At 48.7% G+C, this 14,222-nt stretch overlaps 2 protein-coding genes across 4 annotated transcripts in view; one reads left to right on the top strand and one right to left on the bottom strand.

Annotated features, from left to right (window-relative positions):
• LOC104336830 (transitional endoplasmic reticulum ATPase) overlaps positions 1-1,749 on the bottom strand; it is a 46,749-nt gene extending 45,000 nt beyond the window's left edge. The window contains exon 1 of the mRNA XM_075446259.1: positions 1,568-1,749. Coding sequence (XP_075302374.1) covers positions 1,568-1,584 — 17 coding nt within the window. The 5' untranslated portion in view covers positions 1,585-1,749. The remainder of the gene's footprint in view (positions 1-1,567) is intronic.
• LOC142365448 (deoxyuridine 5'-triphosphate nucleotidohydrolase-like) lies at positions 1,295-13,690 on the top strand. Of its 3 annotated transcripts, XM_075446260.1 has the most exons (4): positions 1,295-1,483; positions 3,165-3,305; positions 4,750-5,222; positions 10,778-13,690. In XM_075446260.1, the coding sequence occupies exon 4, from the start codon at positions 12,094-12,096 to the stop codon at positions 12,505-12,507; it is 414 nt and encodes a 137-aa protein (XP_075302375.1). In that variant the 5' UTR covers positions 1,295-1,483; positions 3,165-3,305; positions 4,750-5,222; positions 10,778-12,093; the 3' UTR covers positions 12,508-13,690. The 3 variants fall into 3 exon arrangements, 1 of the variants encoding a protein (XP_075302375.1); XR_012766479.1 differs by lacking the exon at positions 10,778-13,690 and having other exon boundaries at positions 3,180-3,305; positions 4,750-5,331; XR_012766480.1 differs by lacking the exon at positions 10,778-13,690 and having other exon boundaries at positions 3,207-3,305; positions 4,750-5,331.
• Positions 13,691-14,222: the final 532 nt, after the last annotated feature.

The raw sequence follows: 14,222 nt of genomic DNA on the forward strand, positions 1-14,222 counted from the left end.
ACAACCAAGCAGTGAGTTCATACCCACGCTCAAGATGCCAAGTTTTCAAACACTGTTTCAGACAGGTATGCACACGAAAACGAGAATCTCTTCAGAAACCACACTCTACTAGCTCTTGCAACGCCAGTCTCTGTGCTAAAGCTCAATTCAGCAAGATGGCTGCCCAACAGCATTGAGACAAAAATTGCAACTAAAAAGTAATTTTTCCAGTTGCAGAGTAACTTGTATTGATTCCTATGTGGTGAGAACAACTTTGCATAAGTAGAAATTTCTTTTTAAAGACACTGTTCACCTCACTCATACTCAAAATATGCCTTTGAGACCATCACTTCCATCACAAGCTCTACCACGGACACTAAATTCTTGGCACACCTTTCTGGAACTAATTTAGTAGGACCAAGTAGGTCTAAATTGCAGGAGTTGCAAAAGAAAAGGAGAAGATAAACCACGGACACTAAAGGGACTGAAAGTGCCTCTGGTGAGGCCAACAAGTCACTTAAAGTATTCTTGGATTTAGGGAAATCCATTGATTGTCCTTAATAGGACAAGGGGTAATAGCTTTAAACTAAAAGAGAGCAGATTTAGATTAGATATTAGGAAGAAATTCTTCACCATGAGGGTGGTGAAACACTGGAACAGGTTGCCCAGAAAAGCTGTGGATGCTCCCTCCCTGGCAGTGTTCAAGGCCAGGTTGGATGGAGCTCTGAGCAACCTGGTCTGGTGGAAGGTGTCCCTGCTCATGGCAGGGGAGTTGGAACCAGATGATCTTTAAGGTCCCTTCCAACCCAAACCATCCTATGATTCTATGAAATTATCTTTAGGTTCTATTTTTACTCCTCTCAAGGGGCAATGAATTGGCTTGCACATGTGGGCTGGGAGCTGAGAAACCAGTATTACTCAACTCATTTTTGAGGAGCAGGACCCTCAGCCTGGAACTGAAAACAGAGTAAGGCAAGACACCGGAGACAAAAATATAGCCGATTGCCTCAGCTGCCACAGAGGCCAGCCTGGCACAACATAGCCGCCTCTTCTAATGCCAAATCACTTCTAGCCCTGACCCAAGGGCCGCTGTGGGGAGGAGGCCGGGACATGCCTCTCCCCCTTTGCTGCCCCACCAGCCACTCCGCCGCTTTGCCCGGCGCTCCGGGGCTTGGAAGACAAAGCCCTCCCTGGCTGAGGCCTAGCCCGGGCGGGGGCACGGCCAGTGCCCAGCGGGAGGCCCGGCCTGGCCAGGCCTCGCCCCCCCCCCCATGACTCGACAATTCCTGGGGAGGTGCAGGGCCGGGGGGGGGGGGGGAGTGGCGACAGCACGCAGGGCACCCCTGCGGGGGCGCGCCTGGCCGGACGCGCTCGAGAAGCTGTCTATCCCCCTCCCAGCCACACCCCCACCTCCTCAGAGCCTGCATGACACAGGGGGATTGGAAGCCCGATTGGACCCCCCGCGGGACCCAGCCCGGGCAGCGCCGCGCCGCGCGGAGGCGAGGTAAGAAGAGGTAGACCGAGCCGGGCCCAGCACCACTGCGGTCGGGCCTAGGCCGCGGCCTGCCGGCGGGCGGCCCACACTTACTCGGATCCTGAGGCCATAGCGCTGGGAGGGAAAGGGGCGAGGAGAGGCGGCCGGCAGCGGCTCCTCAGAGCGGGCAACGGCAGGTCTAAGGCAAGCTCGCGGCGATAACGGCAGGCCAAAGGGCTTCGTACTGACTGAACCTCAAAGCCGACTCATCGGAAGGGGAAACTCCGCCCCGCGCTACCTCACCAGCCTAGCAACACTGTGCGCTGACCAATCAGAAATTCCGCCCGGACAGCGCCTCAGCTAATCAGGGAGGCGGAAGCGAGGGCACGAGGAAAAAAAAGAACGAGCGCTCTCCCTCCTCCGCCCCGCCCCTCTCCTTTCCCTTCCCAATCGTCACGAGCCAAGCGCAACACCCGTCAGCCAATCGCAGCGCTGTCCCTGCCGTGGCTGTTCTACAGAGCAACACGGGTCGGGCAGCCAATGGCAAAAATCCACCAATGGGAAAATCCAGGCGGAAAGTCCCACCAAGACAGCCATCCGGGCTAGCCTCGCCTCGCGATTGGCTAGCGCCCGAGGAAAGGGAAACGGGCGGTGAGGGTTACAGCCAATCATAAGGGGCGAGAGGTGGGTGCTCGGGGAACAGCCAGAGTGCGCTGAGAGCACCCGAGCTTAGCCAGCGAGGCGGGTTTGGCCTCTTCGGGGGCGGTCCCGGGAAGGCCTCGGCGAGGTTTTGGGGGGACGTGCTCCAGAGGTTTTAATTCCCCCCCGGGTGAAGGGGGGGAGGACAGCCCTTCCTCTCCGTCCAAAGGGACTCAGGGGCTCCTTTCCCCGATTTTTTTTTTTTTTTGCAAGTCTGGAGTTTGGCTTTGTTGAATTTAACCTCTCCCAGCAAGGCATTGTCCCCCAACATCTGGGTTTTCGTTCTCCTCTGTTCATCCCTCGCTCTCCAAGATATTTTGTCTGAAGGAACTGCATGGCAAAGCCCACTCAAGGCCCCTTTGGCATTCAGAGGAGGCTGCAGCTGATACCTGTGAATGTAGCAGATGTAGCAGATGCAGATAGAAGTTATCACTTTAAGTCTCAGAATCATTGCGCAACAGATTAATTAAAACCAAAGCAAGTCTTGGTTCTTTGTGAATAATTGGGATAGTTGTAAGATAAGGGACTCCTGAAGAATCCCACTTAGACAGCTTGGCCTTGGGATAGCAGGTGTGCAGAACCATGAAGATAGGGAGGCTACAAAGTGACCATAAGACTGTAATGAAGCAACCTTGAAGGACAAGGTATACGTGATCTTAGAACTGAGTTTGTGCAGAAACAAAGGTCAAACAGCGGGCACCATGATGAAGAGAATGAGCCTTCATCTGAAGACCCCTGATGACCACCCAGAGGCGCCAACAAACATGCGCAAAGGACATTAACATATGCTAATGAGTTCTCAGAAAAACCATGAATATGATAAGCATTTCTCAGAAATTTAATGAATATGTATGTTAACATAGCATAAATATCTAGTAATTGTGTCTTTTCGGCACGCACACTTCGGCGGAGCTATCCCCTGTGTGTCCAGTGCTGCAATAAAGAATGCCTGCTTTCTAAAACTCCAAACTTAAGTTTTAGAGTGAATTATTTTGCCACTTTCTGGTAACAGATTTTGGCAACCCAGGTGGGGTCCTGTTCTTGAACATCATAGATCCAAAGGATCGCAGGACCTCCAGCCACCACCGAGGGATTCTCGGGGAGAACCTCCAATCCTCAGACCGAATAGTTCTGAGCAAGGACCATGAATAAGGTAAAGGCATTCTTCTAGTATTATTTCTTGTTGCCTGCCTGTTAGTCGTAGTGAAAGCTTTGCAGGGTTGGGCTATATCCCTGGGGAGGAGGGCAAGTACCCTTCCTGAAACAGAACTGAAGGGCAAGTCTCCTTCCTGAAACTGAGGCTCAGGAGTTTGTCTGTTATATGTTGAATACAGTTGTGATTATAATTGTATACTGTTGTTGTTAACAGTGATAATTATTGTAAGTCCCTGTCTGTTTGTAAGTCTCTGTCTGTCTGTAATATTTGGATTTATGTTGAAAACTCGGTGTGCTTGGGCATGTGAGTGGAGTCCCTCGGGGGTCCGTACTGGGACCGGTGCTGTTCAATATATTTATCAATGACATGGACAGCGACATCAAGTGTACCCTCAGCAAGTTTGCAGATGACACCAAGCTGAGTGGTACAGTTGATACACCAGAAGGACGGGATGCCATCCAGAGGGACCTGGACAAGCTGGAGAGATGGGCCTGTGTGAACCTCATGAGGTTCAACAAGGCCAAGTGCAAGGTCCTACACCTGGGTCGGGGTAATCCCCGGTATCAATACAGGCTGGGGGATGAAAGGATTGAGAGCAGCCCTGCAGAGAAGGACTTGGGGGTACTGATAGACGAAAGGCTGGACATGAGCCGGCAATGTGTGCTGGCAGCCCAGACGGCCAACCGTGTCCTGGGCTGCATCAAGAGAAGCATGGCCAGCAGGTCGAGAGAGGTGATTCTGCCCCTCTACTCTGCTCTGGTGAGACCTCACCTGGAGTACTGCGTTCAGCTCTGGAGCCCTCAGCACAAGAAGGACATGGACCTGTTGGAGCGGGTCCAAAGGAGGGCTACAAAAATGATCCGAGGGCTGGAGCACCTCTCCTATGAGGACAGGCTGAGAGAGTTGGGCTTGTTCAGCCTGGAGAAGAGAAGGCTGCGGGGAGACCTGATTGCAGCCTTTCAGTACTTAAAGGGAGCCTATAGGAAAGATGGGGACAATCTTTTTAGTAGAGACAGCAGTGACAGGACGAGGGGTAATGGTTTTAAACTAAAACAGGGTAGGTTTAGGCTGGATATAAGGAAGAAATTCTTTACAATGAGGGTGGTGAAACACTGGAACGGGTTGCCCAGAGAGGTAGTGGAGGCCCCATCCCTGGAAACATTCAAGACCAGGTTGGACAGGGCTCTGAGCAACCTGACCTAGTTAGCGGTGTTCCTGCTTGCTGCAGGGGGGTTGGACTAGATGACCTCTAGGGGTCCCTTCCAACCCAAAACTTTCTATGATTCTATGTTTCTGTGTGCTGTAGTGACTATAATTGTGTGGTTTTGTGTGTTTGTTGTCATAGTGTTTGTAATTGTTGTGTCTGGTTTCTGTGATCTGGCGATTTATTTGGCTTCTGCACAAACTCAGTTCTAATATCACGTCTACCATGTTCTTCAAGGTTGCTTTGTTACAGTCTGTAGTCGATGGCCTTGCTGGACTTGTCGAATGCAAGACAAAAGACATGCTGGACTGAGGCGTCAAGAACTAACAAAGGGAGCAATTAACTGGTGCTTATCTTATCAGACAGAAGTAAGGGGGGATAGCCCATCACTGTAAACCAAGTGATCTGTGGGGCACAGTGGAGCGCTTTGGATAAAGAACAGATGGCCCCCGGAAGCACATACCAAGATGCCCGCTCCGAAGGCGTGTCACAGTGCTGAGTCCCGCTTCTGACTACACGACATTCCATGCCGAGAGCCAATCGATACACAATAATTGACTTAGTCCCACCTCACCAAAAGATTTTCAAACATATAAAAATTGGCACTTGAAAACTCTCTTTGGGAGGAGAAGCCAAGCAAGAACTTCACCTGACGGATGGGTCGATGGGCCTGAACCTCTCTTCCCCCCCCAAGAAGGGATGATTTTTTGGTAAGAGTCGCGCCTCTGACTTTGTCAGACGTATCCCCGGGAACACATTGTTAACTAAAGCGCTAAACCATTACTTTGAGCTCAACTTTTGTAGACAGTGTATTTAACAATGGCAATCCCAAATCTGTGATACCTGTCGCCTGAATAAATTACCTATTGTTTCAACTTTATGAAACTGTTTCAGTGAAAGTCCTTGGAGGGGCTCTGACAGGCAAGTTGAATCTGAGAAGTGGCTACACACTTAACCCTTTAGACAAACCGCTGACCAAGTCTGGGAACTAGGAGTAGATCCAGCCGCACCTAGACTCTCCTCTGAGAGAGAGTTTAGAACGCAAGGGGGTCTTCTCTGAACCTCGTGACTCAATGAGAGGGCTCTCCTTTTGCCACTTATCAGACTCCCCTTACCCCCTTTTAACGCGACACAGTCTTATGGTCACTTTGTAGCCTCCCTATCTTCATGGTTCTGCACATCTGCTATCCCAAGGCCGAGCTGTCTAAGTGGGATTATTCAGGAGTCCTTTTTCTTACAACCGTCCCAATTATTCACAAAGAACCAAGACTTGCTTTGGTTTTAATTAATCTGTTGCGCAATGATTCTGAGACTTAAAGTGATAACTTTTATCTGCATCTGCTACATCTGCTACATTCACAGGTATCAGTGCAGTTGGCACAAGCACACCCCCACCCCCAGTGACGCAGGGGACACACAGGCATGGGTCTCAACACTGTCACCTTCCCTGGCTAACACAGGGCAGTAGAAGTCGTAGAAATCAGGCCTATAGCTGCGTGCTTCAGCCAAAACCACTTCTCTGGGCTGCAAACTACAGTGACCGAGTAAAGTGCCAGTACATAAAGCACAGATAGGACAGATGATCTGACAAACCCTTTGCTTTATGAGACTGTCTGGCTCTGGAACCAGCTCTCTGGAGCAGGGAGCACAGAGCTAGCTCCACTGCATAGAGCAGCACAGCCAATGCTAACTTCAAAGGAATGAGGATATCTCTGCCCTTGATCTCCCATGAACCCAGGGCATAGCCCACAGGCTCATAGCAGCTCCAGGCAGTGTCAAGGTCATGACTGCAAAGGTTCACTCTTAGAGTCCCGAGGTAATCCTGTATGCTTCTGGCAAGGGATTCACTGTGTGGGAAGGTCACCTGTTTCAGACACAAAACCAGGTACAAAGGGAAGGGCCTGAAAGAGAAGGGAGTGTTGCAGCATTAAGGGCTACATTTGGCTCTGTGTCAGCTCTTTTGTGCCCCGGGGAGTCCTGCAAAGCCACAGCCTGTGGTCTCTCAGAGCAGACATGGGGGGAAGCTCCTCAGACACATTTGAGCTGCGGATGCAGGCTAGCAGGAGCCGAGCTAAACTGTCCACACAGTTTGACACATGGGCTATGCTGCTGGAGCTCTCTTGTGTGGCCAGCTGAGATCCCTCTACACACTTTCCCTGCCCTTCCTGCTGCCCATCCTCCCCAGTGGGGCTCTGGGAGAACTTCTGCCAGTGAGCAGCTGCCTTCTGCTTTCGATGCAGTTTCCACAGAGCCTGTACCAGGTAGGAGGCAGCAACTGGGTCACCTACAAGATACAAAGGGGGATTCAGCCCTTAGCAGGAGAGGAGCAGGTCTCCAGCACTGCTGTGGATTGCAGAGTGTTGCAAAAGAAGCTTAGAAGCCAGATGAGGGAGGTGAGCACGAGAAGAGGTGGCATAATGGGGAGGAGACCATCCCAGCTGTGTCACAGGCTCTAATTAACCCTGGAGCCAGCAGCCAAGGCAGATGACATCAGCCCTGTGGCACAGCCAGCCATGCCTCTGTTTGGGCACAGGTTGGGGTTTTCCTTGCAGGCAGGTCTGCAACCCCAAAGGGAGAGAGCCTCGGTCAGGACTAGGACCAGCAGGTTTGGCAGATCCTGGTAAAGCTCACACCCCTACAGTGTGTCAGCATGGCTGGAGCACTGAACAGGGGAGGCTGGCCCAAGTGCCCGGGGTCACCCCTGGGAGCAGCACTAGCCATGCCTGGGCTGTGCTCAGGATACACACAGCTCCCTGCTCTGTTCCCCTCTCCCCTGACAGACCTCTGTACTTGGCCTCTGGACTGCTAGGTACGGACACACCACTTCCTGGGATAAAGCAAGACTCCATCTCTCCAGTGCCTCTGTTCTAGGAAAGCAGACCCTCTCTGGGAGAAAGCTAGCTATACCAGGCTTGGGTTTGAGCAGGGAGAAACCTCCAAGCTATCTCAGGGCACAGGTTGTGGGCAGGGTTCCGTTATACTCCTCTGACAATAGTTTTGATCTGCTTCTCCAGGGCAGTGAGTTGACCAGACCCCAGAGGAGCATCTCAAGTATGTAACATTGTTAGTAGCCCTACTGTAGTCCTTGGCATTCAAATAAGTGTGGTCTAAAACATGAGACCTTCCTGCTGAAGACAGGAAAGCAACCCAGGAAAAAAATGTGGAAATCCTCTCTGTTCCTGTTATGGATTTGTGCACACCTGCCACCATAACAGGGTCGGACCCTAGAATCCCACTAATTAATGTAGGTTTCCAATTCCTCTTTTACTAGTTCTCAGGTTACAGCTCAAGCTGGGTGCCTCCAGAGAGGGATCCCTACCCCAGATAGTGCCCCTCAATTATACCCGTACCATCTAACACTCGATCCCCAAGTCCAATCACTTAATTCTCTTGCTTTCTTATTGGTTTTCACTGTCGCTGGGCTGGCCTTCTTCTGAAGGTACCTCATTCTCTTGGAATTGTTTCCTTGGTCCTTATCTTCTTCATTCTGCTCACGTCTGCCAGATTCAGCTAGTTCTGTTAGCAGCATTAGTTTTATCAAAAAGTTTACTCTCAGTCAGCTCTCGTGGCCTAAGGCTTCAACTACTTTAGCTACTAGTTCTAAGCTACTAATGCTAAACAAGACTCTTCAGAGAGAATACAGTTAATCAAACTCCTTCTATAACAGTCCTCCCTTTGTTTTTTTGGGGCATCCCCGCCCATCTATAGTTGGTCTTATATGAGAACCCTTCAATACCCTTGTACAGATTTCATAAACATATTCTGTAAACAATCCTGAATACAAGTAAAAGCGCAGCAGGCTATCAGAAGCATAATAACCATGGGTAAAAGACTTTTTAGCAATGAACTAAAACTACCAAACCACGATGATAATCCCCATCCAGAGAGCAAGTTTTGTAACCACTTTCTGAGAGGTTGTATGCACTTTGGACTCCTTTGCGGGTAGTTAGGTTGGTCATGTGATGGGCCAACAACACAAAGGAATTGTGTTCCTTATAACTAAGAGCAGGAGGTATTAGTAAAAGGAGTAAAGAAAGGTGTTGTACTAACACAGTTTTGAAAATAACTCTCACAGTTGATGCATGGTTGAGCCCCTTTTGATGATGGTTTGCCCACTGTTTTCAATCAAAACAAAAAGAACCAAAACACCTATACAAAGAAGGGTTAATACCAGAACTAGGGTAATCCACTCTACTGCTGTCTTTAAAAGGTACAGAAGATAATCCAATAATAAAACATTGAGTCTCATGGCTAGCTCTTCTTCACTGGGCGGTTGGTGCCACCTGCATGCACAGCACCATTTTATGTATCTGGCTGTACCTTTTCTAGTTATATTTCCCCAGCCCCAACCTCGATGATGGTTCTCCCAACGACCTTTATATCAGTTATTAATACACCGCCCAGGATGACATTGGGCCACAATTATTGCAGGATAACCAAAGCCAACCATCCTGATGCCATCTCAAACCTTTCCCTCTTGAAACTGAGCCTAGAGTGATTGCCACTCTATAAGGATGGTGAATACACTAAATAGGATGCTGTCCTTGATTTACGGTCTCTGATGGTCCACTTGGCCAAGCAGTGGGTGACTCCCTGGTCCAGGTGGCTCTAGAAAGAAAATAAACCCAACATGGTTCTGGGATTCCTTCAGCCTTTGTAAGCTTGAATGGTCCCGGTTTCAATCTCCAAGGTAGGATTGACAGAGTCCCGCGGGGTCAACAGTAGTCCATGTAACTGATGTTCTTTGGGCAATTGTTTAACATGAGTGGTGAATCCAGTTATCCTTTTCTGCAACCTTTGTAGCAGAGTAAGAAATTAATAACACAGTATACGGACCCACCCATTTTTTTGTTTTGTTTTGCAAGAGTGGACTTTTATCATTACTGCATCTCCAGACTTGCATTCCAGCTGCTACTGGTTGAAACCATCTGGCTTGTGCCCTATTTTCTTGTAGGTGTTTTTGTATTTGCAATAGATTAGTGAGGAGGACTCTAAACACACTCAAGTGACTTGCAGCTGACGTAGAAAAACACATATATCATACTAATCATTGTTTAGTCTTGTGTGCTGAACAAGTAGAACATCTGTGTTTAGATAACATAGGCCTGTGATAGACTCAAAGGCACCTTATCGAACATGCTTGAGATTCCTGCCCTGCTGTGGGAAGGATCAAAGCACAATGGTAAACTACACCTGAGTGAATCCCTGATATATACAGGCAGAAGCAGCAGGTTCAGTGATCCTCTAGCATAGACCAAGCTCCATAGTGCCTGCGTCCCCACTTGTGTGCCTCTGCCCGGATGCTGCTTCGGGGATCCCCCGGTTGGTGAGGTAACAAAAATAAATTTATCCTTTGCATTTCATCTGTGGTTTTGTGGTTGTTCCTGTGTCCTGCCTGTGTCAGCACACACACCTGCCAAACACTATTTCTGCTGGTGACAACCCTAGAGGTTGGCGAGGCATATTTCTAATATCCCATAGCACTATTCCTAAAACTTCAGGTCATTTCAAACCTACCTGACTACAAGTTCAAGCAATTTTATTTTAAAGAGTTCTATTAATTCTTTCCACCTGTCCTGAGGACTGTGGATGATATGGAACATGTAGCTGTCACTGTATTCCCAAACTTTTATAGATATTGTTTAGTATTCCAGCTGAAAAATTAGAACCCCTATCGGATTCTATGGTTTCAGGTATTCTGTATCTGGAAATCATTTCCTAAAAGAGTGCTTTGACCACTCCAGCAGTATCATCTTTCCTGGTGGGAAAAACTTCTACCCATCCTGAGAGTTGATCCATGATTACCAGCAGGTGCTTAAGTCCACACATGGGAGGCATGTCAGCATAATTAATATGCAGTTTTTGTAATGGGAAGTATGCCCATGGTCATCTTCTGTTGGGAATTGGCTAAAGGAAAGGGGCCACGACTCCATTGAACCTTTGTACAAGCAGAGCCTAGAGAGCTTAGCATGACTAGGCTGCAGGTGCCCGGCAAGGACACAGTGTCCTTGCCGCATCTGGAAATCCTCGGCAGCGCGTAAACAGGATGTTAGAAGAGGAAGCTAGTTGTAGCTGTAACCGTAAGATAACTGCAAGTAGGAGGACTATGTAAATGTAACCCTTAGAGCTATATCCAATCACTGCTTGACTAGTAGGCATAATTAATATTAACAGCATAAAAGGAGAGCTATCTGGACAATAAACGAATTCAGTGCCTTATCACTCATATTGAGTCGTCTGCCTGTTTTCCTCCATCGCTCGCAAGTGGCGCCCGAACAGGGACCTGAAATGGAGCATTGAAAAGGGGTGACGGATGCGGAGAAGCACCGACTGGCAGCTGTCGGGGGGCCGAGATCGCATAAGACGTAGCCGGACTATCGTCGCGATCACCTGAAGGAGTGCCCGAACCGTCCAAAAGGGTTTCGCTGTCTGCGGGGCTGCTGGAAACGCTGCAAGAAGAAGGCTGAGTGCACGCTATGGGTATTGAGGTAGCCCTAGAATTATTACAGCGCTTTTTAGACAAGTGAAATGTAGACTGTATAAAGCAGTTATCTGGATTAGTAACGTTTGGGAGAGCACATGGATTTTTTAGGAATCCAGACTTGTTATTTACTTTGGAGGAGTGGAAGAAGTTTGGAGATAAGTTATGGGACTTAGTGATTGACGAAGATAAAACAGCAAAGAAACTTATGAAACCATGGAGGGAGGTGACAAATGAGGTTAAAAGGTATCAGGTGGAGAAAAGGATGGTGGCAGTAGCTACAGAACAGCTGGGTGGGGGCACCCCTATTCCTGGGTCACTGTCTTACGGTGCGGGCTACAGTCCGATGCCTCATACTGGAGGGCCGGTGGCAGTTAAACGGCCAGCAGCAGAACAGTCGGATACTGTGCCCCCCGCCGATAAGACCGATCACAGTGAACCATCAGCTCCCCCTTTTGAAAGTAAGGGCTCTGGAAACGAGACTCCAGCGCCTTGTTCAACCCCTCCTCGGCTCCCGCGACCATTACGAGTTAACTGGGGGGAAATCATGAGGCATGCAGTGGAGGCCAAGGATTACAGTATGGCAGAAAGTATATCGGGTCAGTGATAACAGCCCCTCCCTCTCCATCCTATATGTCTCTTAAGCAGGGGAGGGAGGAATCATTTGCATCTTTTGTACATAAGGTAACGAGTGCTATTGATCAGGCGGATATACCAGAATGGATGAAGGGAGCGCTGTTACGACAGTGCATTATGGAAAATACTAACTCAGCCACTAAGTCTATTTTGTTAACTCTGCCGGGAAACGCTACGGTAGAAGACATGTTAGAACGTATGAGTAGGGTGCCAGTAGGATCACAAGCGATGCTAGTTGAGGCGATGAAGGAGTTAGGGAGAGATTTAATCCAAGCGCAAACTCAAGCTTTCACGGCACTAGCCCCTTTAAAGCAACTGGACGCCCGCCCCAAAGCACGCAAAGCCCTCGGGACTAAAAATGACGAGTGTTTTCAGTGTGGCCGAGAGGGACATTACCAGAGACAATGCCGAGCTCTGTCTGTGTGGTGCGAGCGATGTAATTCGGACAGCCATGCTACCGCTGTATGTTGCCGGTTGGGAAACGGACAGATGAGCGCGAGGAGCCGCTGCGCGCCGACAACAGTAGCGGCCCCAGCCCAAGTCGACACACTAGCATCGTGGCAGACCCCAACGACAACGGAGAGGATCAATTCACTCCCGCCTCCGCTCTCCGACCAGCCACAAGAGGGAGCCTCGGCCTGGACTTGGAAACAGCAGTAGCGATAACGTTGATAGACAACCGTCCCCAAAAGATTCCCACTATCACGGTTGGACCTCTCATCATTGATGGTACAGCAACGGGAGCCTTATTGATAGGCCGATCATCCAGTGGGGTAAAAGGACTTATCATCTTACCGGGACTTATCGATGCTGATTACACGGGCCAAATCATTATTGTAGCCCACACACCGTTTCCACCGACTCACATTCCAGCATGAAGTAAGGTAGCACAGCTGATTCCTCTGCCTCACCTTGCTGCAGCTATTCCTGTGACCTCGGAAAGAACGCGAGGATCTGCAGGTTTTGGATCAACGGGAGCAGCAGCAATGTTAACACTTGCCATGGGTCAGCGGCCATCGGTTACTGTTACCTTGCAGCATGGGTCAGAGCGTCGTTCGCTAATGGCATTACTAGACACACGGGCTGTGCACAATAGGACAGCTTAGTTTAGCGTTACCCTAACACCATACCCAGATAAGCGAGAGGGTACGAAGAACTAGACGGAGTACAGCCGTCTTGACAAATACCTGTAATGATGATGTTAATTTATGGAATAGATGGGAAATAATCTTTGCTTCTATATTTGCCCCAGGAGCAGCTGCAGCAAAAGCTAATACCGAGATTAATAAACTTGCATGCTGGGCTGAGAAAGAGGCCAATCAAACCAGCTTGATTTTGGGGGAGTTAGCTGACTCATTATTTAATGCTCAACATGCTGTATTGCAGAACTGCATGGCTATTAACTTTTTGCTTTTAGTGCATGGTCATGGGTGTGAAGATTTTGAGGGTATGTGCTGTATGGACCTACAGGATAACTCTAGTGCCATTCACAGGCAAATCCAGCAATAAATGGACCACTCAAAGAAGATAAAACAGGATACTGGACTGTTTGGGTTGGAAGGTCTAACAAATATGCTTAACCTTGGGGGGTGGGTTGGCAGCCTATTACAAAGCTTAATTCTGTTGCTAATAATAGTAATGGTAGTGTTGCTATGTCTTTCATGTATATTTTCGTGTATTAAGAAACTGTTTATGCAAGCAGCTCAACAGGCTATGCTCATACAAAAAGAAAAAGGGGGAATTGTTGGGAATTGGCTAAAGGAAAGGGGCCACGACTCCATTGAACCTTTGTATGAGCAGAGCCTAGAGACCTTAGCATGACTAGGCTGCGGGTGCCCGGCAAGGACACAGTGTCCTTGCCGCATCTGGAAATCCTCGGCAGCGCGTAAACAGGATGTTAGAAGAGGAAGCTAGCTGTAGCTGTAACCGTAAGATAACTGCAAGTAGGAGGACTATGTAAATGTAACCCTTAGAGCTATATCCAATCACTGCTTGACTAGTAGGCATAATTAATATTAACAGCATAAAAGGAGAGCTATCTGGACAATAAACGAATTCAGCTCTTATCAACCATATTGAGTTGTCTGTCTGATTTCCTCCGTCGCTCGCAATCTTCCAACCTCCTGTTTGGGTTTTGCATCAGAAAGCTTCCAAAGTGTGGGACAAGAACTCTCAGTCTTTTTTACTGCCATATGTATTCCAGGGGCTGCCCACATTTTCTCAATCTGGTTAACAACTGCTCTCATCCCTCCATGTGTTTTATCATGAAACCACCTAGCTAATGTAATTAAATATTTTCTTGGTAAAATAGGTTTTCCCCCATGTCACCATTTAGAGCAGGGTGGCAATAAACTGAGTGGCAGATGCTCTCTGTTAACCTCCGCCCTCCCACCAGGGGAAGGGAAAAAGGAGGAAAAGGGAGAGAAACTTACAAACTGAATATACAAACAGCTGTACTAATAACACTAATAAGACTAATTATATTAATAATAAGAGAAATAAAACAAAATGTACAAAACCAATACTGAGTTTCCCGGAGTTGGGTCCCATGGCGCTGGCATCCCACCAGCACCTGTCAGGCAGGTACCAGGAA

The sequence above is a fragment of the Opisthocomus hoazin genome, chromosome W (genome assembly GCF_030867145.1).
Source record: "Opisthocomus hoazin isolate bOpiHoa1 chromosome W, bOpiHoa1.hap1, whole genome shotgun sequence".
Taxonomy (NCBI): domain Eukaryota; kingdom Metazoa; phylum Chordata; class Aves; order Opisthocomiformes; family Opisthocomidae; genus Opisthocomus; species Opisthocomus hoazin.